Genomic DNA, 27,972 nt, shown 5'->3' with positions numbered 1-27,972 from the left:
AGCTAGTACAAGAATGTTACCTTTTCAGAGTGCACGTGAAATGGAAGATTCAAATATTTAAAAGAGTATTTGGATCAGAGTGTGTGGATCAAGCATTTCATCATAAAATCTCTTGAGGCTTATTGAGGTTTAAAAGATATTTTTGTTACATGAAAAAGTTAGGACAACATACTTGAATAGACAACCTTTTCTTGAAAAATAGTGGAAAAGTGAGTTTTCATGTACGGGTGAATGATGTCAGTATCTACCATACAGATTTCCTTGTTAGTCTTTGCACACATGTACAATTCAGTGTATCTACACATTTTACTGAGGTCAAAATTGTCCATATATAATTGTATCCCCTTTAAAGAAATGATTGAAAAATACAAATTAAGTTAGCCTAGGTTCCCAAGTATATCAACACACCTATCACCAGTAATATAACATACTTCAATAATAATATTTTATGGCCATTTCCCCACCTGTTCATATTGCAGCTGATGTCCCACAAAACTGGAAATATTGAAAGATCCTTTTAAAAGAACATTTGAAGATCAGAGCCCAAAATGAAGAGGGTAGTTGTTCCATTACACAACACATACTTATGCAATTTGAGACTGATAGTCCAGCATTTCACTAGGGAAAAATCTATTAATTTAAGGTCAGTCCACCCCTGGGAGATAAATTTTAAAATTTCAAACATTTTAAAGTTTGATTTCCCAAATACAAATCCTAGATTCTGATTATAAAGAAGAATTGAACCCACGATTGCAGAAATGCAAACATTTGGGCAGATATTGATTCTAAAAAGTGAAGGGGCTACCAGTAACTGGATGATGTCAGGTGGATGTTATGTTTGTATTTAATGAATGTAATAGTATCTACTCATGATATTTTAAACTGCATCACAAAATGGAGCACAAGTCTAAGGTTTCTTCTTATTGACTCTTCTCTCAAAATATTTACATGTCCAACAATTAATAGCTTAACCCAAATTTCCAGATTTTAAAATGCCACAGATATTACCATTGCTGTTATATTACAATTGGTTTTTCTGATAATTATTATGCAAAAGTTTTCTGAATTCTTCCATTGATTTATGCCAGTGATATATGTTATTTACTCATGCAAAAGTGGGTATACTAAAATATCAATGCTACATAATATCCTTTCCAAGATATGATTGCTATTGGTGTTAAGCAAGTATAGAAAAGAGGGTATTACATCTAACAATTTAAACTAATCAAACAACTCTTCCATAAACATAGCAACAATCCGAGTATAAGAAAGTCTTTGGATACCATAGTTAAGCTTAACCACTTTTTAAAAAGTACTTGTTTCATCAAAGTCCATGGATATCAGCTAGCTATTCTAAAATATCCATATATTGAAAAAGAAGATGTTAAATACGAAATATGATTTGGAAACAGATGACGAAAGCACCAGTTATCAAATCAAGTTACGTTCTAAATGAAGTAATGAATGCTTCTCTATTTACATAATTAACCAATATTTAAGGTGGCAGCAAAATTATTGAAGAAACAAATGAAATATTCCAAGCATCCCTACCAAAAAAGAAAACTCACCTGAACAACTCCTAGTTCTTCATTTGCATTTATCTTCTCCGGTATCAGGAGAGGCTCGCTTTTCTCACAGCTCTCCTGGCTGATGAGCGTGTCCGCATAGTTGGGCTGCGGGAAGATCAAGTGACTCTTCCGTGAGTCGGTGGTGAGGGAGACCTCATGTGAATAGGTCTGCAGGAAAGTCCGCACCCCGTCCACGCCCACAAAGTGCGAGGTGGGCAAGCCCCCCAATCTGCCTTCTGAAGCCTGGAGCAGGCGTGACATGTGCCAGCGCCGCAGCCTGAGCGCCATCAGCACGATGACAAAGGCGAGGAAGACGCAGGAGACAACAGCTACAGCCACCACCAGGTACAGAGTGAGGCCAGAGTCCTCGGGGTCAGCTGAGGGATGGAGGCTGTCCAGGTCAGCCAGGACATCTGGGATGCTGTCCGCCACGGCCACGGTGAGTGTGACCGTGGCCGAGAGCGGGAGCTGGCCGTGGTCCTGGACCACCACCACCAGGCTCTGCTTGAGCGCATCTCTGTCCAGCAGGGCCCGTGCGGTGCGCACCTCGCCCGTGTGCAGCCCCACTGAGAAGAGCCCTGGCTCGCTGGCCTTGAGCAGGCGGTAGGACAGCCAGGCGTTCTGGCCTGAGTCTCTGTCCACCGCCACCACCTTGGTCACCAGGTAGCCAGGCTCTGCAGAGCGGGGTGCCAGCTCCACGCCTGTGGAGCCATCTGTGGGGAGGGCAGGGTACAGGATCTCTGGTGCGTTGTCATTCTGGTCCAGGACAAACAGGCTCAGTGATACGTTGCTGCTGAGTGGTGGGTCCCCACTGTCACTGGCTGTCACCAGTAGTTGCAGGTCTCTAACCTGTTCATAGTCAAAAGAGCGCAGGGCATAGAGGACACCAGTACCAGAGTTGACAGAGACATAAGAGGATATAGGTGCTCCCTGGAATGTGTCCTCGGCCAGAGAGTAAGTGACCTGAGCATTGTTGCCACTGTCGGGGTCATGAGCAGCCACAGAGAAGATTGATATGCCTCGGGGGTTGTTTTCTGGGATGTAGGTGGAGTAGGAGGTGTGAGGGAAGAGGGGAGGGTTGTCATTGATGTCTGCCACTTTCAGGGAGATAAGGTTTTCTGTAGATAGGGGTGGGTTTCCATGGTCAGTCACAGTGACTGTGATGTTATAATCTGAGATCTCTTCTCTGTCCAGGGCTCTTGTTGTCAATAAATGGTAGTAATTGTCAACCGACTTTTCCAATTTAAAGGGCAAGTTACTGGGGATAGAACATGAAGTCTCACCATTCTCTCCGGAATCACCATCGTGTACGCTCAACAGTGCAATTACGGTCCCGGGAAGGCTGTCTTCAGAGATGGAACTGGCAAGAGAAGTCAGGATCACCTCTGGGACGTTGTCATTTACATCCTGTACTGTGACCAGCACCTTTGCACTAGTCAGAAGAGCACCTCCATCCTGAGCTACCACTTCCATGAGGTAGGATCTGGATTCTTCATAATCCAGGGATTGCACAGTAGAGATTTCACCAAGGTTGGAATCAAGTTGGAAAGTCTCTGAAATTTTGTCTTCTTCATTACGAAAAGAATAAGTCAGTTTCCCATTTATTCCCTCATCTGGATCCGTGGCTGTCAGTGTGAGCAGCCGAGTGCCTACAGGTATGTTCTCTGGAACAGTCACTCTGTACTCCGACTGAGTGAACAGGGGCGCATTATCGTTTGCATCGAGGACCATCACGCGGATGTGCGTAGTACCAGACAGTATGGGGTCTCCACCATCTACAGCAGTGAGGAGGAGGTCATGAACGGCCACTTTCTCCCGATCTAGGGGCCATTCCAGTACCAGCTCTGGGTATTTCTGTCCATCAGTTCCACTTTTCTCATCCAGAGAGAAGTGCCTATTGGAGCTGAGCTGGTAACTCTGGAGGGAGTTCACACCCACATCAGCATCTCGAGCGAAAGGAAGCACTAACCGTGTTCCTGTAGCCGCATTTTCATTAACTTTTACCTTTACTTCCTCATCCCGGAAACGTGGGAAGTTATCATTAATATCGATTATTTCTACTTCTATTCCATAAATTTTCATTTTTTTCTCAACCAATATGTTAAAACTCACCAGGCACCGCGCGCTCTGAGCGCACAGCTCCTCCCGGTCTATCCTGCCCGCGGTGACCAAGCTGCCGCTCCCCGGGTTCAGAGCAAAAAGCTGCGTCCTACCTCTGGAGACGATGCGGGCTCCGCGCTCCATCAGTTCCCGGGGTTCCAGCCCCAGATCCTTAGCGACGTTACCCACGAAGGAGCCTTTGTCCAGCTCCTCAGGCACGGAGTAGCGAATCTGCCCGCCCCTCGCCCCCCACAGAGTCCCCAGGAGCACAAAGAGCAGGCGCAGCTCTCGGCAACCCCAACTCCTGGGTGGATCCGCCATTCCCTTGTCGGTGTCCAATTTTCTTCTAATCCTGGTTCCAGTCTGCTGTTTCCTTATTTCTCCAAAGCCAAGGGGCACGTATTCCCTGATGGAAATGGGGTATGGACGCGGGAGAGCAGCTTTGCCTAAGAGCTTGTCCGGTCTGCGCGTGTTCAGTGCTCCAGCAGAGCCAGATCGCTTCAGCCGCAGTTCTTTCCCTCTTTGGTGAACAGCGACGCTCAGAGTCCTAACCAGTTACTACACCTATTCTGTTTTTATTGCATAAATGTTTGATAATATTTTATTTCTAACAAACTTGCTGTGCCCTTAAGGTATTACTGCTTGACATTTTTACATTTAAATAAGCCTTAATTCTGAAACAGCAAAAGACTTCCACAATCCCTGAGATCAATATAATTTTAGATTATTTTTTACTGCTTTAGAAAAATTATATTCAATGTACAATTGAATCTATATCTTTTATTTATCTCACCCACGCACAAAAAACATGTCCAGATACTTATCATTGGGTAGGCAGTGAGTGATATTTCTATAGTGAGACACATATTTAATGTTTTCACCTTCACATGGAAAGAAAAAAACTCTCATGACTAAAAAATTGACCATTTCAGAGAGACCACTGAAAGAAGCAATTTTAAATTCATAGGGAATTGAAGACACTCTACATGTATGCGCTGATTTAAAAAATAAAGACTTAAGTAAATAATATTAGTTGCAAAATTTTCTCAATGTAAAGTTTCTCAGAAGACCAATTTGTTACTATGCATGGGAGACCTTGGTGACCATATCTTCCATTTCTTAAACACACTTTTGTTAACAGACACCTCAGGCCTCAATTTTTCCCATCCTTTTAAAATAGATTTGGGATCCCAGGACACTTAGCTTGTACAGATATTGAGAGTGCTGGTCCTCCGTCAGTCCTGCACATGCTCTGTGCATGCATGGCATTGGGTGAAATCCTTCCTTTCTTTGGTTTTCACTTTCCCCAAATTAGGAGGATGGTGGGTTCTCTTTGCCTTAAAGTTCTACCATTCTAAGCAGAAGTAAACCTAAAATTTGAATAATAATGACCTTGAAAGTGAAAGGAATAGCTTCAGGTCCCATAGTAACAAATCTTCAGAGGAAAGGGATATAAAGATGAGGAAAAAAGAGTAATATCTCGTGTAGCAAAGACTTGTAATTATGGACAAATGAATCTCACATGTCAGAAAACCTACATCAAAGATTTGGCTAGATAAGATTACCATATGAGACAGAACACTGCCTACATTCCACCGACAAGACAACAAAACGGGAAATGCAGACTTCTACCACAAGTAGGTAATCTGTTAAAAGACATTAAACCCCAAAGTGCAAATAAGTGAATTAAATAAAGCTCACCTTTAAAATAGTATTAGAGGTAAATGGGACCTCAGCTTCTCCATGATTTGTACCTGGTGCCCAAGAGGCATCTTCACAGAGTAGATCCCGAGGGGGAGCCACTTCTGGGGTCACATTGAGAAAATTAAACTCTGTCTTAGCTGATTGTGAGGCAATACACAGATTGTAGGAATAGGGCAATGTTCCCTCACTGTAATTGGGAAGAACTCCGGGTCCAGACTTGGAACTGAGACCTGGTTGAAAGCAGCCCCAGGCAGAGGGGCTGGAGGAGTGTCGCAGGCGCAGGGCAATGGCCAGAATCACCGCCAGGAGGAAGAGCACAGAGATCAAGGCCAAGGCCAGCACCAAGTAAAACTGCAGCTCAGCCTGGGGGTCAGAGGGCTCAGGCTGGTCACTGAGGTCTGGCAGGGCCTCCTGCAGGCTGTCAGCGAAGACCAGGTGCAGCGTGGCGGTGGCCGAGAGCGCAGGCTGGCCCCCGTCGCGCACGGCCACCAGCAGGCGCTGTCTGGCCGCGTCCCTGTCGCCCAGCGCCCGCGCGGTGCGCACCTCGCCTGTCCGCAGCCCCAGGCTGAAGAGGCCCGGCTCGCTGGCCTGCAGCACGTGGTAGGACAGCCAGGCGTTGTGTCCAGAGTCAGCGTCCACCGCCACCACCTTGGTGACCAGGTAGCCGGGCTGCGCGGCGCGCGGCACCGTGTCGAAGAGCGCAGAGCCGTCGGGCCCCAGCGCGGGGTACAGCACCCGGGGCGCGTTGTCGTTGCGGTCGCCCACCAGCACGCGCAGGCTCGCGTTGGCGCTCAGCGGGGGCGCGCCCTGGTCGCGCGCCTGCACAGTCAGCTCGAAGGTGCGCAGCTGCTCGTGGTCGAAGGCGCGCTGCGCGAACACCACCCCGCTCTGCGCGTTCACGGACACGTAGGACGACAGCGCCTGGGGGCCCAGGTCGCTGCCCACGATGGAGTAGGACACGCGGCCGTTGGGTCCCAGATCCGGGTCAAAAGCGCTCACTTGCGCAATAGAGGCACCTGGAGGGTTGTTCTCGGCCACGTGTACCGCATAGGAGGCCTGCTGGAAAACTGGAGCGTTGTCGTTGACATCTGCTATGTGCAGAGTGATGCTTACAGTAGAGGAGAGAGGTGGCTTGCCTTTGTCGGTGACCAGTATGGTAATGTTGTATTCCGGGATCTCTTCCCTCTCCAGGACCCCGTCTGTCACTAGCTTGTAATAGTTCTTGGAATAAGACTTCAGTATAAACTGCTTCTTTCCCAAGATGCGACAGTAAACTTCTCCATTTTCTCCAGAGTCTCTATCTCTTGTTTTTAGCAAAGCAACTACTGTTCCTGGTGGTGAATCTTCCGGTAGGGGAGTGAATACTGAAGTCACAATCACCTCAGGTGCACAATCGTTCTCGTCAAGAATTTCGACTTGGATAGTGCAGTGGGCTGCTAGATCTCCAGGGTCTTTGGCTTCTATACTGAGAGTGTAACTGTTAGCAATTTCAAAATCAAACTCATCCTTTGTTGTGATTTCTCCTGTCCTTTTATCTAAGTTAAAAAATTGTTCCACCTGTTCATCCACATTATGAAAGGAATAGGTGATCTCCGCATTGATGCCTTCATCCTGGTCAGTGGCTGTTATTCGGAGCACAGGGGAGCCTGGAGGGACACCCTCTGGCAGGCTGACCTTGTACAGATCCTGGCTGAACACTGGCGGGTTATCATTGGCATCAGTAACTTGGATTTGGATCTGGGTGGTGCCACTTTGGGGTGGGTCCCCACCATCCACAGCTGTAAGGACCAATTGATGGAAATTCTGCTCTTCTCTGTCTAGAGAATGTTTCAGAACCAACTCAGGATATTTACGTCCATCTGGAGTCTGTTTCTCCATGAGACCAAAGTACTCATTCTCAGTAAGGTGGTATCTCTGCAGGGAATTAGAACCAGTATCTGAATCCAGGGCCGGGTCTAGTGGAAATGTTTTACCTGGCTTAGTGGATTCTACAATTTTTAAATCAGTTTTCTCCTGTTTGAATAGCGGAGTGTTGTCATTTATATCTTGCACTACTACTGCTACATGGAAAATATTTAGTGGGTTTTCAGCGACTGTATCAAAATCCAGAATACACTGAGGCTTCTTCCTGCAGATCTGCTCTCTGTCTATTCTGTCGCTCACAACTAAGTCCCCGGTCTCAGGGTTTATAGTGAAATATTCCCTCTCAGCGCTAACTCGCAGCTTCCGGACCGGTAAGTCCCCAACGCTAAGCCCCAGATCCTTGGCCAGGTTTCCTACCACAGAGTTCCTGGCCAGCTCCTCGGGAATGGAATAGCGGATTTGATCCGGGAGAGCCCCGCCGAACAAAGACAGCAGGAAGGGCAACAGTACCTGCCGCCATTGCGCCGGGCTGCTCCTGTCTGGGCTCTGCCTCATCCTCTGTCTCAGTCCACTGCTGCTCTGCTGCTGGCCAGGAAGAGGAATAGCCCTCCGTGGACGGCAAAATCGGCGTAGGGTCACTTTCCCTGCTTTTATTTCTGAATCAGAGTCTGTACTGGCCTCCTCGGTGTGGTTGGATTCTGCAGGAAACTACCCTTCTAAGAGGATCCCAAAGACGTCTCTGTCATTTTCTCTCTTCTTTTGACCTACAGCGACGCCCAGAGGTTTCCCTGTGAAACTACACCAGAGGCTTTTGTTGTGCAAAGATTTGTTTTTCCCCTCTTTTGGATTTACAAAGAATATTTGTTTTTAAAATGGTATACATTCACGTAGTCCCACATTTAAAAGGTATATACTTCATATTCTATGACTCTTCCCTAGCTACTTTCAACAACTCATTCACCGAGGGGAAATGAGTGTTGCATTTTTTGGTGCGTATCCAGAGATGTTTGTATGGTGCATTTTTTAAAAATAAATGTTCTCTCCTGCTTTTATACACAAGTACACATAGATGCACAATATACCATGTTATGCATCTTTGTTTCTTCAATCATTATGTCATGAAGATTGTTTCATATCAGTACACAAAGAGGTTTCCCATTTATTTTTTAGAGCTAAGTAGTTCATCTCATAGTATAATTTATTTTTTCTAGAAACATTATTTTCTAAAATAAATCCAGTGCCCACTCAAGCAAAAAATTTTCCTTGTGATAATAGGCTATAAATTATCTGCTGATCTCTTAAGCATTTAAAACATGTATCATTCTGATTCTGGAATGCATTCCTAGTGCCAGCATCCAAATGTTTGATACAGTTTCTGACTAATTGACATTCCCAAATTATATTTTTAAAGCTTCAGTGTTTTATGTAATCTCGCCTCTGAAATTATTTGCCTCTCAATGTTCACTTGTTGTTTCCTCTTCCCTTTCCCCATGCCAGCTAATTTTATCTTGTTTAGTTCTATGTATTACACCATTGTTTTTCATGAAGGCAAAAGCACTGTGAGATAAAAATTCTCCTTCTTATGTTGAATTGAGGCACAGTCTGAAATTTTCAGATGTTCAGAGATCACTAATTTGTGTAGCTCTAGACATTTATGAGTTCTGAGTTAACTCACAGAACTAAATGAAGACACAAGGAATAAAGAGTTGCATAGAAAGCATTTCACTACATCAGATCATCCTGGAGCCACACAGCGATGGGGCTACCAGAGAAAAACTTGCAGAGACAATACTGAGACCTATTATAATACAGCATAAATCACACCAGCTAGAATCCAAGTTATCAAACCTGTGTAAGCGGCTCCCATGATGAAAAGGGAAAAATTTCTGAAAGTTAGGTTTTCCATAGAAATTGAGAAGGGTCTCAGCTGTGTTATAGTAGTAATTTAACATTATTAAAATTACTCCTATAACCTACTTAAGTGAGTGAAATAAAATGAACAAATATTATTGGTAATCACAGAAAGCACCAAAGAAATCACACATAGTTACTACTGGGGCATCTCATAAACAGCAACAGCAAAATATTTCAAATATACCAGTTCACTTGAGAAGCTATCTCTGCTAAAGTTATAGCTAACAACTAAGTATTTTCCTCAGTACTTACTAATTGCCAATGCTTAGTTATAATAAAAAATAAAGAAAATTAACTTCAAGAAAACTATATTGGAGTGTAAACAGTGGGAAAACAGTCTATATTCCAAAATAGCTTTATAAGAGAATGCTTTAAGGAGTTTACACAATTGCCTTCTGTTTCATAGTTCTCATCTATCTTTTTAGTAAAGCATAAAGGAAAATGACATTTGAAGAAAAGAGGTTGAGTTATAAAATTAAGAAATTGATGCTTAAACAATAACTGAATGGGGCCTCCCTGGAGGCACAAGGGGTTAAGACTCAACCTATGAAGCTATCCGCAGCCACTGCAGCACGAGTTCGACTCCCGGCCAGCCAGGGAGCAACCCACATGGTGCAGCAGACCTCTCCTGTCTTGCCCTCTGCTCTCCTCAGCAGTGTATTTCAGTCAGTCTGCCTGTTCTGTTCCCCACTCTGTCTCTGGTGAATCCTTTCACTCCCCACACGTCCAGCCTGTACCCCAGTTCTTGTATGCATAAATAAATAATCTCTAAAAATAAAATAAAAAAACAACTGAATGAAAACTAAAAAGAATAATAAATAACTTTCAGGAGTGGTAAAGTTATTAATCATTGACCCATTTCTCCCCTTTAGAGAAAAAGGACACTAAAAAACAAGTGCCTTTGTTTAATCTGTTATGCATTTTATACAACATTAAACGCAGCCTTTCTTTCAGTATGTCAAGACTGACTCACCTGATGAAGACTGGGGTCTCCTTTTGTTTCAGGAAAATCCTGAGTTATTAGAAGAGGCTCGCTTTTCTCACAGCTCTCCTGGCTGATGAGCGTGTCTGCATAGTTTGGTTGCGGAAATATAAGATGACTCTTCCGCGAGTCTGCGGTGAGGGAGACCTCATGGGAATAGGTCTGCAGGAAAGCCCGTACCCCGTCCACGCCCACAAAGTTAGACACAGGCACACCGGCTAACCCGCCTTCTGAAGCCCTGAGCAGACGTGACATGTGCCAGCGCCGCAGCCTGAGCGCCATCAGCAGGATAACAAAGGCCAGGAAGACACAGGAGACCACGGCCACCGCCACCACCAGGTACAAGGTAAGGTCGGAATCCTCAGAGTCCACGGGGGTGCTGATGCTGCCCAGGTCAGCCAGGACGTCTGGGATGCTGTTGGCCACGGCCACTGTGAGGGTGACTGTGGCCGAGAGGCGGGGGTGGCCGTGGTCCTGGACCACCACCACCAGGCTCTGCTTGAGCGCATCTCTGTCCAGCAGGGCCCGCGCGGTGCGCACCTCGCCTGTGTGCAGCCCCACTGAGAAGAGCCCTGGCTCGCTGGCCTTGAGCAGGCGGTAGGACAGCCAGGCGTTCTGGCCTGAGTCTCTGTCCACCGCCACCACCTTGGTCACCAGGTAGCCAGGCTCTGCAGAGCGGGGTGCCAGCTCCACACCTGTGGAACCATCTGTGGGGAGGGCAGGGTACAGGATCTCTGGTGCATTGTCGTTCTGGTCCAGAATGAACAGGCTCAGAGATACGTTGCTGCTGAGTGGTGGGTCCCCACTGTCACTGGCTGTCACCAGTAGTTGCAGGTCTCTAATCTGTTCATAGTCAAAGGAGTTCAGTGCATACAGGACGCCAGTATCAGAGTTGATGGAGATATAGGAGGACAAAGGGACCCCCTGGAGTGTGTCTTCAGCCAGGGAGTAAGTGACTCTGGCATTCTCCATGCTGTCTGGGTCCTGGGCAATCATGGATAAAATGGAGGCTCCTCTAGGGTTGTTTTCGGGAATGTAGGCTGAGTAGGAAGCATGAGGGAAGGCAGGTGGGTTGTCATTGATGTCTACCACGTGCAATGAGATGTGAGTTTCTGTGGAGAGTGGTGGTGTTCCGTGGTCAGTAGCCGTTACTGTGATGTTATATTCCGAGACTTCTTCCCTATCTAGAGTTCTTTGTGTCAACAACCGATGATAATTCCCATAGGTCTTTTCAAGTGTAAATGGCTGATTATCCGGAATAGAACACGTGACAAGGCCATTCTCTCCTGAATCACTGTCGTGCACATTGAAAAGTGCAATTACTGTGCCTGGAGAAGAACCTTCTTGGATAGAGCTGGTGAGAGATGTAACCGTGACTTCTGGAGCATTGTCATTTACATCCAGCACTGTCACCAGGACTTTACTTCTAGCTCTGAGACCAGGTCCATCATGGGCTTCTACATCTATGTCATAGAACCCAGAGTCCTCATAATCTAGATTCCCCAATAGTGTCATGTCCCCAGTCAGAGAATTCAACTGGAATAACTGGGATATTTTATCTCTTACTTTGCGGAGAGAATATGTCACTTCTCCATTGGCTCCTTCATCTGGATCAGTGGCTTTTATGGTGAGTAGCCGGTATCCCAATGGTACGTTTTCCGGAACACTCACATAGTACTCAGGCTGAGTGAATATGGGGGCATTGTCGTTGGTATCCACAAGTGTTATGTGAATTCTGGCGGTGCTAGAGTGAACCGGGTCACCTCCATCGAAGGCAGTGAGAACCAGATGGTGATCAGCTTCTTTCTCGCGGTCAAGGGCTCGCTCCAGCACCAGCTCAGGGTACTTACTTCCATCAGCTCCGCTTTGCACGTCCAGGGAGAAGTGGCCATTCGAGCTAAGTTGGTAACCTTGCAGAGAGTTTACCCCGACATCTGGATCAAACGCTTCAGGAAGAGGAAACCTTGTCCCAGGAATTTCATTTTCAGTGATTTTTATTTCCCTTTGCTCTGTACCAAAGTTGGGCGCATTATCATTCACATCGATTATATCCACTTCTATTCCAAAAATCTTCACTTTGTCCTCTAGAAGAATCTCCAGACTCACCACACACTTTGGAGATCTGTCACAGAGCTCCTCCCGGTCTATCCTGCCCGCGGTGACCAAGCTGCCGCTTCGCGGGTTCAGAGCAAAAAGCTGCGTCCTACCTCTGGAGACGATGCGGACTCCGCGCTCCGCCAGCTCCCGGGGCTCCAGCCCCAGGTCCTTGGTAACGTTGCCTACGAAAGAGCCTTTTTCCAGCTCCTCAGGCACGGAATAGTGGATCTGCTCGGCTCTGATTTTCCACAGGACCCCCAGAAGAATGCATACCCTGAGCAGCTGGCTGAAGTCTGAGCGGTACCGAGGAGCCGCCATTACAGCCCCGCCTAAGAGATTGCGCTTGGGTCTGAGTGGCGCCAGAGGAGCTCCCAGGCCTCAGACCCAGATTTTTGGGGTCCCGAATAATGTGATTTCCCCGTAAGATGTTGGAACCCGCAGGGATCCAGGTTGAAGCTTTCTTAAAGTCCTAGGGCTGGTGCTTTGTGATGCAGAAATCCTGTGGCTCAGATTAAATTCCTGTTTTTTCCCCCCTTGATTGGTGAACAGCGACACTCAGAGTCCTAACCTGTTACTGCAATCTAGTCTGGTAAATAAAGCATCACTGGTGTACACCATTTCCTTTCCGCATCCTATTTTCCCGCAAAGCATGGTCAAACTCCCTTTATTTTATTTGCAACGAAAATCCAAGAATGATCCAAAGTTACAATAAGTAAAATAAACCTTATAAAGTAATTTTTAGAAGAAAATATGGTACTTTTTTCCCTAAGCATTTTTCTATCTCTTAAAAGTTTTTTGCATTATTTATTCTCATAGACCTTTTTTGGTATGCAGTGTATTGTGTGAGGGACACGTTTCTCCTCCCCAGGAACAAGAGTGGTTTGCAGAATGGAAGATAGATAGGTGAAAAGACAGTGTTTGGGAAGCCGGCGGTCTGGGCTCCAGTCCCGACTTGTGCAGAAACAAGTTTCCACACACAAGTTGATCCTTTAGAATCTGAGACAACTATTTGATTCTCTTGTAAGAAAATATCTACTGTTCAAGAAATAATTTTTTCCTGTGGAAATAGGCTTGGAAAATGTAATAGATTTGGAAGGTAAATTGTTCATCAATTTTGTATACAGAAACTTCTAGGTCACAAGATATGCCTGTGACTGTCATGTTCGCAGTGTGTCCTCAAACTTTAGAAAAACAACTTTCATAGAGTGTACAGACAACGTTTAATGAATGGTAACTTGATGCAACTGCAAAGCTTAAAATAATGGGTAAATAACTCAAAACTTAAAATAAATAACAAAGGTAAGAAGGCCAAAAAGTTCAACTGAAGCATTGTAAAGAACAAACAGTATTTCAGTGATCTTTTCTCACCTTAAGGACATTCAGAAGGGTATTATTTTACCATTATTTGTATGTTTACTTTAGCTTTGATTTTAGAAATAACCAATAAGAGGAAATATTTCAGAAATTACATATATTATTAGGGCATGTTTCATAGTTCTCTAAATACTTAATTCACTAATCTGAGAAACCTTGATATAAAGCAACCGGGAGTCCATTCTTCAGGTTATTCCTCACATAATAATTAGCTTTTAGATATTACTCATCAATTTTAACTAGACACAAAAATCCATTAATTATTCAGAATTTTTAAATCTTCAGACTTTGGAGAGTAAAGATATTTTTCACAATATGCAAAGGACTGGGGGCTGGGAGGTAAAATGAAATGTTTTGGAAAAATATGTGACTCTCTTCTCAGAAGCCTATAGTAATGAAAAAATATGGAAAAGACTTTATATACAAAATACATTCATTATATTCCTTATTATAATAGTGAAACATTAGAAAAGGCATAAAATAAATAATTAAAGGATGGTTAAGAATATTATTTTTGAATGGGATTTTGAAATGGGATTAAAAGTGACTCATAAAATCTAACAATCTTTGCTACATGTGACAAGGCAAAGAAGTGCTAAGAGACCGATATAACTGGATGGCTACATAAATACATTGCAGCAAAAAGATAAACAATTGAAATTATGAGGATGAAATAACTTCAATTTGGACAGAAAGACCTGTCAACACATTTATAAAGAGTAGTGTTTGAAAAAAAATTAAGATTGAAAAAGTTTGAGTAAAGTATCACACATCAACTAAGAAATGGCATGGCTATCACTAAAGGTGGTCGTATCTAAGAAAAAGCTCTCTTTAGCAAGATTTGCTGGTCATACAGAAATGCCAAAAGTATATATAGATTGAGAGTTAGTAATCAGGTAACTGCTAAGACTGCCAAACAATCAAGGAACTCATCCAGAAGAGATCCACCCATCCAACAGCCCCCTTCTCCTCCTACCCACACCAGAACCACGAAAACAACCAAAACTAATTATGAGTGACTGATAATAAAATACAATTCATAAAATTGAAGTTGGTTTGCTGAAACTCACGTGAGCAGAAGAAGAGGATTCATAAGCTACTTGGGAATCTACATTACTGGCATATACATCCATAGAGGAATCTTCACACAGGAGATCCTGAGGGGGGGCCATTTCCAGAGTCAGGTTAGGAAAATTAAATTTGGTCTTTACTGAATCTGAGGCAACACACAGATTGTAGGAATAAGGCAAAGTCCCCTCATTGTAGTTGGGGGGAACCCCGGGTCCAGACTTGGAACTGAGACCTGGTTGAAAGCAGCTCCAGGCAGAGGGGCTGGAGGAGTGTCGCAGGCGCAGGGCAATGGCCAGAATCACCGCCAGGAGGAAGAGCACAGAGATCAAGGCCAAGGCCAGCACCAAGTAAAACTGCAGCTCAGCCTGGGGGTCAGAGGGCTCAGGCTGGTCACTGAGGTCTGGCAGGGCCTCCTGCAGGCTGTCAGCGAAGACCAGGTGCAGCGTGGCGGTGGCCGAGAGCGCAGGCTGGCCCCCGTCGCGCACGGCCACCAGCAGGCGCTGTCTGGCCGCGTCCCTGTCGCCCAGCGCCCGCGCGGTGCGCACCTCGCCTGTCCGCAGCCCCAGGCTGAAGAGGCCCGGCTCGCTGGCCTGCAGCACGTGGTAGGACAGCCAGGCGTTGTGTCCAGAGTCAGCGTCCACCGCCACCACCTTGGTGACCAGGTAGCCGGGCTGCGCGGCGCGCGGCACCGTGTCGAAGAGCGCAGAGCCGTCGGGCCCCAGCGCGGGGTACAGCACCCGGGGCGCGTTGTCGTTGCGGTCGCCCACCAGCACGCGCAGGCTGGCGTTGGCGCTCAGCGGGGGCGCGCCCTGGTCGCGCGCCTGCACAGTCAGCTCGAAGGTGCGCAGCTGCTCGTGGTCGAAGGCGCGCTGCGCGAACACCACCCCGCTCTGCGCGTTCACGGACACGTAGGACGACAGCGCCTGGGGGCCCAGGTCGCTGCCCACGATGGAGTAGGACACGCGGCCGTTGGGTCCCAGATCCGGGTCAAAAGCGCTCACTTGCGCAATAGAGGCACCTGGAGGGTTGTTCTCGGCCACGTGTACCGCATAGGAGGCCTGCTGGAAAACTGGAGCGTTGTCGTTGACATCTGCTATGTGCAGCGTGACGCTTGTATTGGAGGAGAGGGGTGGCTTGCCCTTGTCTGTGGCGGTCAGGGTGACATTGTACTGTGCCCTCTGTTCCCGGTCTAGGGCTCTGTCAATCACCAGCTTGTAATAATTCCTGGAGGCGGTTTCCAATTTGAAGGGAAGTTCTTTCTGAATCTTGCAGGTCACCTGGCCATTTTGTCCAGAGTCCCGGTCTTGCACTTTAATGAGGGCTATTACAGTTCCTGGGTCTGAATCCTCAGGAATCTGGTTAGAAAAGGACACGAATGTCACCTCTGGAGCATTGTCATTTTCATCAACAATTTCAATCTGAACATTACAGTGGGTCGTGTGCACCCCTCCGTCCTTAGCTTCTACACCCAACATATATCTACTTGTCTCTTCAAAGTCCAATGTACCATTGGTTGAGATGTCACCAGTATTTGGATTGAGATTGAAGAGGAAGCCGGTACTTGTTGGCGCATTGAGGAACGTATAGGTGATCTCTGCATTAATGCCCTCATCCTGGTCGGTGGCCGTCACTTGAAGCACGAAAGTTCCCGGGGGCAGGGTTTCGCGGAGGCTAACTCTGTAGGTGTCCTGGCTGAACACTGGAGCGTTATCATTGGCGTCAGTGACCTGGATCAGCATATTGGCTGTGCCGCTTAGAGGAGGGTGCCCACCGTCGATGGCGGTCAGGATTAAACGGTGGGAACTCTGCTGTTCTCTGTCCAGAGGTTTTACCAGCAGTAATTCCGGGTATTTACTTCCATCGGGACTTTCCTTCGTTGACAGAGAGAAGTGCTTGCTGGGGTTGATAGTATACATCTTCAGAGAGTTATTTTCTACATCTGCATCTTGCGCAGAGCCTAGAGGGAATTTTACCCCTGGTAAGGCTGACTCGCAGATTTCAAAGGCAATGTCACTTGCAATAAAACGCGGTGCATTGTCATTAATATCTTGGATTTTAACAACCACGTGGAATATATTCATTGGGTTTTCAGCGACCATTTCAAGTTCCAACGCACACTCAGATTTCCTCCCGCAAATTTTCTCTCGATCTATCCTTCCGCTTACTAATAAATCTCCACTCTCTGCATTCACCCTGAAAAAATCCTCTGCGCTAACCCGCAGTTTTCTAGCTGGCAACTCCTGGACACTGAGCCTCAGATCCTTGGCGACGTTCCCCACCCGAGAGCCCCTGGCCAGCTCCTCTGGAATCGAGTACTGGATTTGCTGAGAGCTGGTTCCGCAAAACAAAGACAGCAGCAAGAGAAACAGCGCCTTACTTTTCATTGCGTCAGCTTTTCTGAGGATCCTTTGCATTTCTTGAACTCTCTGAGAAGCTTCTTTTCAAGATGTCTCTGGGATATTTTAAAAAATCATTGCGTGCACCCTGGTCTTCTGTGATTTCAGGCCAGGACCAGCTTGTTACTCGCCTGAGAACGCGCAGGAGCCCCTTCTGCGTTCTGCGTTGTAGGACGCGGCCGGATACTGCCCAGAGCTGAGAACCCTTTTCTTCTCCTTGGTCGCGAGCGGCGCCCAGAGGTTGTCTGGGAAAACTGCATATTGCCCAGCTCGCCTCAAAGTGTAGGCTCTTGAATCTACGCACATTGTTTTCCCACCCGCCTTACACTGTTGTTCATTTTTGTACAATATTTGATTTCTTTTCGCCCGTGTAGTCCGCATAATTCTCCCACCACATTACCCGTGAACCGTCACCATAGTCCCTTGTGCTCTTTCCTCTCCTGTTTTGCAGTGTCTTCTTATTTGTTGGAAAGAAGCACATATTCAAAGTTTCCCTTTAAATGTGACATTTTCTAGGGTTTTTTTGGTCATCTCATAATTATTGCCATCATTATACATTCTTTTGTTCATTAAAATGTTTATATAAGTCATCATTTTTTTCAGTTTTGGGGACAAAACTATCTTCAATGACATCATATTTATAAAATTGGATTGACTAGTGTGGGTGTAATCAAATAAATTACTGATTTTAACCCACATTTTAGTGGACTATGATCCTTGCATTTTCGTAAACCTATAACCTCGCTTATTTAGCATTGTAACTTTCTCCATATATACTTTGGTCAATTCAATGATATATTTCAAAGATATGGTCTTTGCAAAAAAAAAAAAAGAGTCAGTTAAGGACTAGATTAATTTTAATGTATCACACACCTTTCTGAAATATAGATAATCTTCCCGTTAAGTAAAGCAAAGTCTGATATTTTTTAAAATATCAGACCAATTTAGTATTTGAACACACACACATAAACACACTTTTATAAAGGCTGAATATTGTGTGAGTTGTTTTTATTTTCATGAAACCAGTACCTTTTTATTATATGAACGGAAATGCAATACTCCAAAACACCACGTCTCAGCTCTAATCAGTTTATGCCATTAATAAGTGAAATGAGCTTGACCTGATAACTGACAAATCTTGGTGAGGCACTGAGAGTCCTCTTACACTCCATTTTAGATCTTACCTTGTAATAATTGAACTGGTCTTGGATAACTAAAATAAACAGATGACTTTATTTCAGATGCACTACCAAATTGACTACCAATTCAACAATGTATTCTACTACTTGCAGTAACCCATACTCAACTTGTAATCCAGGCAGACTACTATCTGTTTTCCTAAGTACCCTTCCCCTTGTTTCCTCTACTCCACGCTTTCCCACTCTATTTATTATAATATTTCCTCCTTTTTATTATAATGAACTTTTGCTCATCCTTAAAAAATTCTTTTTAATGAAAATGAGATGTCTGAGATTTTTTGTTGCCCATACAGGTAGACAGAAATTGCCTTTGAATTCTCTGTGCATTTTCACAACATGGATGTATATGGGATTCTTAGAAAATTCTCTTTGTGCATCTAAAGTTCCCCTGGCAATAGCTACTTATATATTTTTTCTTACGAGGAAAGTAGTGGGGTTATATAAATATTTTTCAAGAAAGCTATTTCAAAGATTTTGTCCCTTTCTTGTGTGATGTAATTGCCTGTTTGAACAAGAAGATACCCTTCAATTATTGTGTTACGGTCCTATTGTCTCACACTCTTGAATGTACCTCTTCCTAAGCTACTGAGGCGTCTGTTCCATTGTTTGAGAGCTAATAAAATATATTTGGGTTTAATTTTGGATGATGCTCTGATGTAATTTCATGAATGAAAATAATTTCATAAGCTTCAAATGGGCAATTTTTGTCCCAAGAAAGTTTCACATCTTATATTCCATTGTTGAAATGGATGGTCTGGAAATCTCCTGCAGAGGCTGAGACAAATCTTGCATTTTTTATCCTTTCAAAGGACAAGAAATGCCACTCCAAGGTTCATAACAGTTTGGCAACTGAACTTCCCACCTTCAAGCAAGAGGCTGAAATCAGTAAGACTATATATGGAAACAATTGCCCATGGATGCTGAATAGATAAAGAAGATGCAGCATATCCATGAGGAGGAAGACTGAGCTATGAAGAGCTGAGTAGTGACAACATGGATGGACCTAAAGGGCATTAGACTAATTGAAATAAGTATGACAGAGAAAGACAAATACCACATGCTTTCACTCATGTGTGGAAGATAAAGAAACAAACAAAAATGAACAAGTAAAACAAAAACAAACTAACAGATTACAAGATTACAGATTACAGATTACAAGAACAAAATGGTGATTACCAGAAGAGAAAGGGGGAAAGGAGTTTGTGAAATAGGGTAAAGGAGAGATAAATTGTATGCTGGTGGATGGAAACTAGACTTTGGGTGACAATCATAATTTAGAATAGATATATATTGGATTGTAGTATGCTATATTGAAGCCATTATAAATGAATATTACTTCAATGAAAATTTTGTGAAAATTAAAAAAATACAAATACACAATACTATATGTAAAATAGTAACTAAGCCAGATAAAACCTCTACCTTTTTTACCTTACAAGTTTTCTGTCATTGAGATGAAAGGAGTGAGATTTGGCTTGGAAGGAGTTAAGCATTTAAGAGCCAGGTAGGTTGGATTGACCGACTTCAAATCATAATGACTTTAAATAAAACAGGTCTATTCATCACAGATATACAGATCAGTGTTGGGTCAACCACAGGTGCTTCTCTCGAGATGGTTATTCAAAGACCCGGTAGAAGGAGCAGTCATAATTTCAAAGACCAACTCAGAAATCCGGAAATTCTCACAAAGGCAATTAGAACTTCTTACAAGAAAAGAGGCAAATTAACTCTTTTTATACTGTATAGCCACAGTTAGTTACCTAAGCACACTCAGCTGCAACTAGGCAGGACCAGACTCATCATAGTCACAGAGGAAAAGAGGTAAAAATATTTAAAGAGCACCAGTGTTCAGAGAAAGAAATAAGCTCACCTGAAGTAGTTTGGAGTCTTCCTTCCTTTCAAGTAAATCTTGAGATACAAGGAGAGGCTCGCTTTTCTCACAGCTCTCCTGGCTGATGAGCGTGTCCGCATAGTTGGGCTGTGGGAAGATCAGCTGACTCTTCCGTGAGTCCGTGGTGAGAGAGACCTCATGCGAATAGGTCTGCAGGAAAGCATGCACCCCGTCCATACCCACAAAGTGCGAGGTGGGCAAGCCCCCCAATCCACCTTCTGAAGCCTGGAGCAGGCGAGACATATGCCAGCGCCGCAACCTGAGCGCCATCAGCACAATGACAAAGGCGAGGAAGACACAGGAGACCACAGCCACTGCCACCACCAGGTACAAGGTAAGGTCGGAATCCTCAGAGTCCGTGGGGGTGCTGATACTGCCCAGGTCAGCCAGGACATCTGGGATGCTGTCTGCCACGGCCACGGTGAGCGTGACCGTCGCCGAAAGGGGGGGCTGGCCGTGGTCCTGGACCACCACCACCAGGCTCTGCTTGAGCGCATCTCTGTCCAGCAGGGCCCGCGCGGTGCGCACCTCGCCCGTGTGCAGCCCCACTGAGAAGAGCCCTGGCTCGCTGGCCTTGAGCAGGCGGTAGGACAGCCAGGCGTTCTGGCCTGAGTCTCTGTCCACCGCCACCACCTTGGTCACCAGGTAGCCAGGCTCTGCAGAGCGGGGTGCCAGCTCCACGCCTGTGGAGCCATCTGTGGGGAGGGCAGGGTACAGGATCTCAGGCGCATTGTCATTCTGGTCCAGGACAAACAGGCTCAGTGACACGTTGCTGCTGAGTGGCGGGTCCCCACTGTCACTGGCTGTCACCAGTAACTGTAGGTCTCTCACCTGCTCATAGTCGAAGGAACGCAGCGCATACAGGGTTCCAGTGTCAGAGTTAATGGAGACATAGGTGGAGAGAGGTGCCCCCTGAACTGTATCCTCAGTCAGTGCATAAGTGATGTGAGCATTCTCAATGCTGTCGGGGTCCTGGGCAGTCACACAGAAGATGGAGGATCCCCTGGGGTTGTTTTCAGCAACGTAAGCAGAGTAGGAGGCCTGCGTGAAGGCAGGTGAATTGTCATTGATGTCTGCCACATGCAGGGTGATATGAGTGTCTGTGGACAGTGGTGGACTTCCCCGATCTGTGGCTCTCAGAGTGATGTTATATGCAGACCTTTGTTCACGGTCCAGAGATCTCGCTGTCACTAAGCGGTAATATTGGTCAATTGATTTTTCTAAATTAAACGGCATATTTCCCAAGACAAAAACTGTGACTTGCCCATTTTGTCCCGAATCCCGGTCGTGCACATTTATAAGGGCAACTTCTCTTCCAGAAATCGCCTCTTCTGGGATCGATCCTGTGAGAGAAGTGACTGTAACTTCTGGGGCGTTGTCATTCACATCCAGAACTGTGACTAGGACCTTAGCTCTTGAAAGGAGACCTGGACCATCTTGCGCTTCAATTTTAATTTCATAGAATACAGCATCCTCGTAATCTAGACTTTTTAATAGTGATATAGCTCCAGTGACTGGGTTGAGATCGAAAATCTGAGCAATTTTACCAGGCATTTTATCTAACACATAGGACACTTGAGCGTTGAATCCCTCATCGGGGTCGGTGGCATTCACTGTGAGCAGCCGGGTGCCCACGGGCAAGTTCTCCTGAGCGCTAACCCTATACTCAGGCTGAGTAAATATTGGTGGATTGTCATTTGCATCCAGAACTATCACGTGGATGCCCAAGCTGCCAGAGTGGACAGGGTCACCGCCATCTGAGGCACGGAGGACAAGCTGGTGAACTTCCCTTTCCTCCCGGTCCAGAGCCTGCTCCAGCACTAGCTCTGGATACTTGGTCCCATCAGAGACGCTCTTCACCTCCAGGGAGAAGTAGTCATTAGGGCTAAGCTGGTAGTTCTGCAGGGAGTTCATGCCCACATCTGGGTCAAATGCAGTCTTAAGTGGAAATCGGGTTCCAGGAGCTGTTAGTTCGCCTATTTTTATTTCTAAATTTTCTGTTACAAAATCAGGAGCATTATCATTAATGTCTTTAATTTCTATTTCTACTTCCAAAATCTTCAGTTTGTCTTCCACCAGGATGTTAAATTTTACCAGGCACCGCGCGCTCTGAGCGCACAGCTCCTCCCGGTCTATCCTGCCCGCGGTGACCAAGCTGCCGCTTCGCGGGTTCAGAGCAAAAAGCTGCGTCCTACCTCTGGAGACGATGCGGACTCCGCGCTCCGCCAGCTCCCGGGGCTCCAGCCCCAAATCCTTGGAGATGTTGCCCACGAAGGAGCCCTTCTCCACCTCCTCCAGCACCGAGTAGCGAATCTGCCCGAATCCGGTGTTGCACAGCGTCCCCAGGAGCGCGCACAGCAGGGCCAGCCCCGCTCCATCTCGGAATCTCAGGGAACTGCTCATTTCCTATTCGCTGAAGTATTTTCCCTCAATTCAGTTCCAATTTCCACCCGAGCTCCAGTCTTATTTTCTCAGGGAATTAAGCGTTCCATGGGCCTAATTCATAGGTCACCGAGCTGGTTGGCGGACAGGATGAGCTTCATTGCAGCTCCGATCTTCTGAGTCTGATTCGCTGGGTCTTCACTTTTTAGGAACAAGGAAATGGTGGACTAGTTTTCCTTCTTGAGTGGTCAACAGCGACACTCAGAGGCATAACCGCTTACTGCACCTCCCCAGACAAGGCAAGTGAGCTGTTTTTGAACTTCTGATCCCTGAAATCCTTTTTATCAGAACGGTTGTTTATTTCACATGATTGAATTGCTATCTGTTAAAGGATGTGACTTCAAGCTATCTCCCTGGGGAAGCCGTGCATGAACTTTAATGCCACCAATATTGCTTTAAACTTGCTGGAGTTACTCTTCGGAAGTGTTCAAAGTTTGAACAAGATGGAAATTATCAGCCATCGTTACAGGTTTTACATCTTAAATTTTGTCATTGATAGCCTGACATCTTAGCTTAAATCTTTATTACTTAACCCATTAATTAAGCAAGCATATAATTGAATGTCACATAATATGTGGGGATTTAAGATAAGCAATATGGACACAGCCACTTTATTCACAGAATAATATAAGAGCAAACAGGGAATTATAATGCATGGGGATAACTGCCATAATAGCAGAGGCCAGGGCAATGGGAAGGCATCCAATGCTACCCTGGAGGTTAGCAAAGGCTTTCCCAAGAAACATGGGCCAAGTGGATCAAGCAAGGGGCCTAGGTGTGAGAGAGAAATCACAGAACCTCAGGATACTGAAAGTAGTCCATTTTGCTTAAATCTGAAATGTGAGGATGTTTTTAAAGGCCAAATCTGAAGCTAGTGGAGAGAAACTTTTGTTGCTCCAGAAACCCTTTTCCCACATTCATTTCCCCTACAATCAGAGAAACAAATACAATGTCATTTCAATCATGACACATAGAGCATTTATTCTTTTGATGTTACCATATATGCTAAACCATGTTTTTATCTGTTTTGGTTCATATTTTAATTAAAATATTTCACACAGAATTATGTAATAATAAACAACACAGTTTCAGATAAATTTTTCCTCTGTTGTCCTTAGATAATAAAGAATCACAGTACCTTGAAAGTGGACAGTACTATGAAATATTTGACTCAGTTAATACATGATTGTTTCCAAAAACAAAAGAAAATGATCCCATAGGTAAAATATTAATATAACCATTATTTTCATTTTTAGACATATAATTAACATACCTAAAACCAATATTGGAAGAAGAAAGAGGAAGAAAACTGTGTTTGTGAATAGGACTGAGGGACTGGAAACATTTTTAACAGTTGCTGTGAATAGGAATCTTTGATGGGAAGAACATGTACAAGGAGGACTTCAGAGGGCAATTACTTGATATGACCTCTGAATCCTTTCAGGGTACATAATATTTTGAATGATAAAAAGGCAATATGGTTTCCAGATATGAGAAAAACAAAAAGTAACAGTGAAGAGAAACATGTTTATTATTACACTACTTATTTATTATAGTGAAAATGTTAACTTGATCACAACGGAAAGAAGCATAGAGGTACTTTAGACACCAATGAAATTTTTAACTAAGCAGAAATACCATGACATACCTTCCTGAAACACAGTGAAGCACATATGTTTCTAAATTTACATCTTAATAGGAAAAGTCATGCTAAAAAAAAATAAAATAAAATGAAGAACATTACTTCCGAACTGAAGAAAAAGCATTAAGTCTGAGAGAGTGTTAAGCATCTAGAGTGTTTCAAAATCTAATTGACAGCATACTATAAAACACAAATGCCTTAAATTTTAAAGGAGGAAGACATGTGGGTAAACACAAAATTCAACCTTGATATTTTATTTTATTTTAAAGATTTATTTATTTATATAAGCACTGGGGTACAGGCCAGAGGTGCCAGAGGGAGAGAGAATTCACCTGAGACACAGCAGGGAGCAGAAAAGGCAGAAGGACCTAAACACACCGCTGAGGGGAGCAGTGGGCATGACAGGAGAGGTCTGCTGCACCAGGTGGGAATCTCCCTGGCCGGTCCCGGAATCGAATCAGCACTGCAGAGGCTGAGGAGAGTTCCACCACACAGTGCTCAACCAGCTGCGCCACCAGGAGGCCCCAAACACTTATACTTTAAAGAAAGATTTGCTGAACCAAGTAGATGAGATGATTTGCCCAGGAATTGGGAAAGTAAGAATAAGAAAACAGATTTTCCCAATTCCTAATGCAGTGCTCTTTGGAGAACCTAAATATCATCTTAATCCACAAAATCTATAATATATACCGAGTACAGGATTTAGCTCTACTTCCCCGAAGGGGTGTGAACACTTAGAACTTGAAAGAAATAATTCACCAGGAGTCTGTCCTAAATATTGAATATATACAGGAGGAAATATGAGAAGCAGAAGAGGTAAGGTAAACAATGGAGGCAACTGAGTAAATATTGAATACATTCATTTATTTTAGCAAATTAACTCATAAGTATATTGTTTCTATTTTAGCAAACTAGCTCATGAGTATATTGAGTTTAAAGAGAGTTTACCTGAGAAAATGTTTCTTCTCCTTTATCTTCAAGTAGAGATTGAGGTTCTGACAGAAAATGCCTTTTCTCACAGCTCTCCTGGCTGATGAGCGTGTCCGCATAGTTGGGCTGCGGGAAGATCAGCTGACTCTTCCTCGAGTCTGCAGTGAGGGAGACCTCATGCGAATAGGTCTGCAGGAAAGCATGCACCCCGTCCACGCCCACAAAGTGCGAGGTGGGCAAGCCCCCCAATCCACCTTCTGAAGCCTGGAGCAGGCGTGACATGTGCCAGCGCCGCAGCCTGAGCGCCATCAGCACGATGACAAAGGCAAGGAAGACGCAGGAGACCACGGCCACCGCCACCACCAGGTACAAGGTAAGGTCGGAATCCTCAGAGTCCGCGGGGGTGCTGATGCTGCCCAGGTCAGCCAGGACTTCTGGGATGCTGTCTGCCACGGCCACGGTGAGCGTGACCGTCGCCGAGAGGGGGGGCTGGCCGTGGTCCTGGACCACCACCACCAGGCTCTGCTTGAGCGCATCTCTGTCCAGCAGGGCCCGCGCGGTGCGCACCTCGCCCGTGTGCAGCCCCACTGAGAAAAGCCCTGGCTCGCTGGCCTTGAGCAGGCGGTAGGACAGCCAGGCGTTCTGGCCTGAGTCTCTGTCCACCGCCACCACCTTGGTCACCAGGTAGCCAGGCTCTGCAGAGCGGGGTGCCAGCTCCACGCCTGTGGAGCCATCTGTGGGGAGGGCAGGGTACAGGATCTCAGGCGCATTGTCATTCTGGTCCAGGACAAACAGGCTCAGTGACACGTTGCTGCTGAGTGGCGGGTCCCCACTGTCACTGGCTGTCACCAGTAACTGTAGGTCCCTCACCTGCTCATAGTCGAAGGAACGCAGCGCATACAGGGTTCCAGTGTCAGAGTTAATGGAGACATAGGTGGAGAGAGGTGCCCCCTGAACTGTATCCTCAGTCAGTGCATAAGTGATGTGAGCATTCTCAATGCTGTCGGGGTCCTGGGCAGTCACACAGAAGATGGAGGCTCCCCTGGGGTTGTTTTCAGCAACGTAAGCAGAGTAGGAGGCCTGCGTGAAGGCAGGTGAATTGTCATTGATGTCTGCCACATGCAAGGTGATATGAGTGTCTGTGGACAGTGGTGGACTTCCCCGATCTGTGGCTCTCAGAGTGATGTTATATTCAGACCTTTGTTCACGGTCCAGAGATCTCGCTGTCACTAAGCGGTAATATTGGTCTATTGATTTTTCTAAATTAAACGGCATATTTCCCAAGACAAAAACTGTGACTTGCCCATTTTGTCCCGAATCCCGGTCGTGCACATTTATAAGGGCAACTTCTCTTCCAGAAATCGCCTCTTCTGGGATCGATCCTGTGAGAGAAGTGACTGTAACTTCTGGGGCGTTGTCATTCACATCCAGAACTGTGACTAGGACCTTAGCTCTTGAAAGGAGACCTGGACCATCTTGTGCTTCAATTTTAATTTCATAGAACACAGCATCCTCGTAATCTAGACTTTTTAATAGTGATATATCTCCAGTGACTGGGTTGAGATCGAAAATCTGAGCAATTTTCCCAGGCATTTTATCTAACACATAGGACACTTGAGCGTTGAATCCCTCATCGGGGTCGGTGGCATTCACTGTGAGCAGCCGGGTGCCCACGGGCAAGTTCTCCTGAGCGCTAACCCTATACTCAGGCTGAGTAAATATTGGTGGATTGTCATTTACATCCAGAACTATCACGTGGATGCCCAACCTGCCAGAGTGGACAGGGTCGCCGCCATCTGAGGCAAGGAGAACAAGCTGGTGAACTTCCCTTTCCTCCCGGTCCAGAGCCTGCTCCAGCACTAGCTCTGGATACTTGGTCCCATCGGAGACGCTCTTCACCGCCAGGGAGAAGTAGTCATTAGGGCTAAGCTGGTAGTTCTGCAGGGAGTTCATGCCCACATCTGGGTCAAATGCAGTCTTAAGTGGAAATCGGGTTCCAGGAGCTGCTGGTTCGAAAATTTTTATTTCTAAATTTTCTGTTACAAAATCAGGAGCATTATCATTAATGTCTTTAATTTCTATTTCTACTTCCAAAATCTTCAGTTTGTCTTCCACCAGGATGTTAAATTTTACCAGGCACCGCGCGCTCTGAGCGCACAGCTCCTCCCGGTCTATCCTGCCCGCGGTGACCAAGCTGCCGCTTCGCGGGTTCAGAGCAAAAAGCTGCGTCCTACCTCTGGAGACGATGCGGACTCCGCGCTCCGCCAGCTCCCGGGGCTCCAGCCCCAAATCCTTGGAGATGTTGCCCACGAAGGAGCCCTTCTCCACCTCCTCCAGCACCGAGTAGCGAATCTGCCCGAATCCGGTGTTGCACAGCGTCCCCAGGAGCGCGCACAGCAGGGCCAGCCCCGCTCCATCTCGGAATCTCAGGGAACTGCTCATTTCCTATTCGCTGAAGTATTTTCCCTCAATTTAATTCCAATTTCCACAACGAGCTCCAGTCTTATTTTCTCAGGGAATTAAGCGTTCCGTGGGCCTAATTCATAGGTCACCGAGCTGGTTGGCGGACAGGATGAGCTTCATTGCAGCTCCGATCTTCTGAGTCTGATTCGCTGGGTCTTCACTTTTTAGGAACAAGGAAATGGTGGACTAGTTTTCCTTCTTGAGTGGTCAACAGCGACACTCAGAGGCATAACCGCTTACTGCACCTCCCCAGACAAAGGCAAGTGAGCTTTTTTGAACTTCTGATCCCTGAAATCCTTTTTATTAGAAAGGTTGTTTATTTCACATGATTGAATT

The 27,972-nt window shown here is 45.6% G+C and overlaps 3 protein-coding genes across 9 annotated transcripts in view; all 3 read right to left on the bottom strand.

Annotated features, from left to right (window-relative positions):
• The window catches only part of LOC311182689 (protocadherin gamma-C4), a gene marked incomplete at both ends in the record, with an annotated part of 166,678 nt that overhangs the window by 125,909 nt on the left and 12,797 nt on the right, over positions 1–27,972 (bottom strand). The window contains one exon of one of the 7 annotated variants that reach the window (XM_084251706.1): positions 20,139–22,648. The exons of 3 other annotated variants lie outside the window; for them this stretch is intronic. In XM_084251706.1, the coding sequence (XP_084107832.1) occupies positions 20,139–22,562 (2,424 nt within the window). Of the gene's footprint in view, positions 1–1,568; positions 3,990–10,122; positions 12,571–14,672; positions 17,088–20,138; positions 22,649–27,972 lie in introns of those variants that run through there. 3 more of the 7 variants (XM_084251696.1, XM_084251698.1, XM_084251708.1) reach the window with 3 other exon arrangements.
• Positions 5,355–7,790, bottom strand: LOC311182826 (protocadherin gamma-B2-like; the record flags this gene model as incomplete). The annotated part of the gene is made up of 1 exon (XM_084251958.1): positions 5,355–7,790. One exon carries the CDS (start codon positions 7,788–7,790, stop codon positions 5,355–5,357), a length of 2,436 nt encoding a protein of 811 aa, XP_084108084.1.
• On the bottom strand, positions 25,177–27,615 carry LOC311182691 (protocadherin gamma-A3-like; the record flags this gene model as incomplete). Its single annotated transcript, XM_084251710.1, has 1 exon — positions 25,177–27,615. One exon carries the CDS (start codon positions 27,613–27,615, stop codon positions 25,177–25,179), a length of 2,439 nt encoding a protein of 812 aa, XP_084107836.1.

The sequence above is a fragment of the Talpa europaea genome, assembly GCF_964194135.1.
Source record: "Talpa europaea genome assembly, chromosome: 13".
NCBI classification, from domain to species: Eukaryota; Metazoa; Chordata; class Mammalia; order Eulipotyphla; family Talpidae; genus Talpa; species Talpa europaea.
Note: the sequence above shows the minus strand (reverse complement) of the source record. Positions and strands in the feature narration are given on the sequence as shown.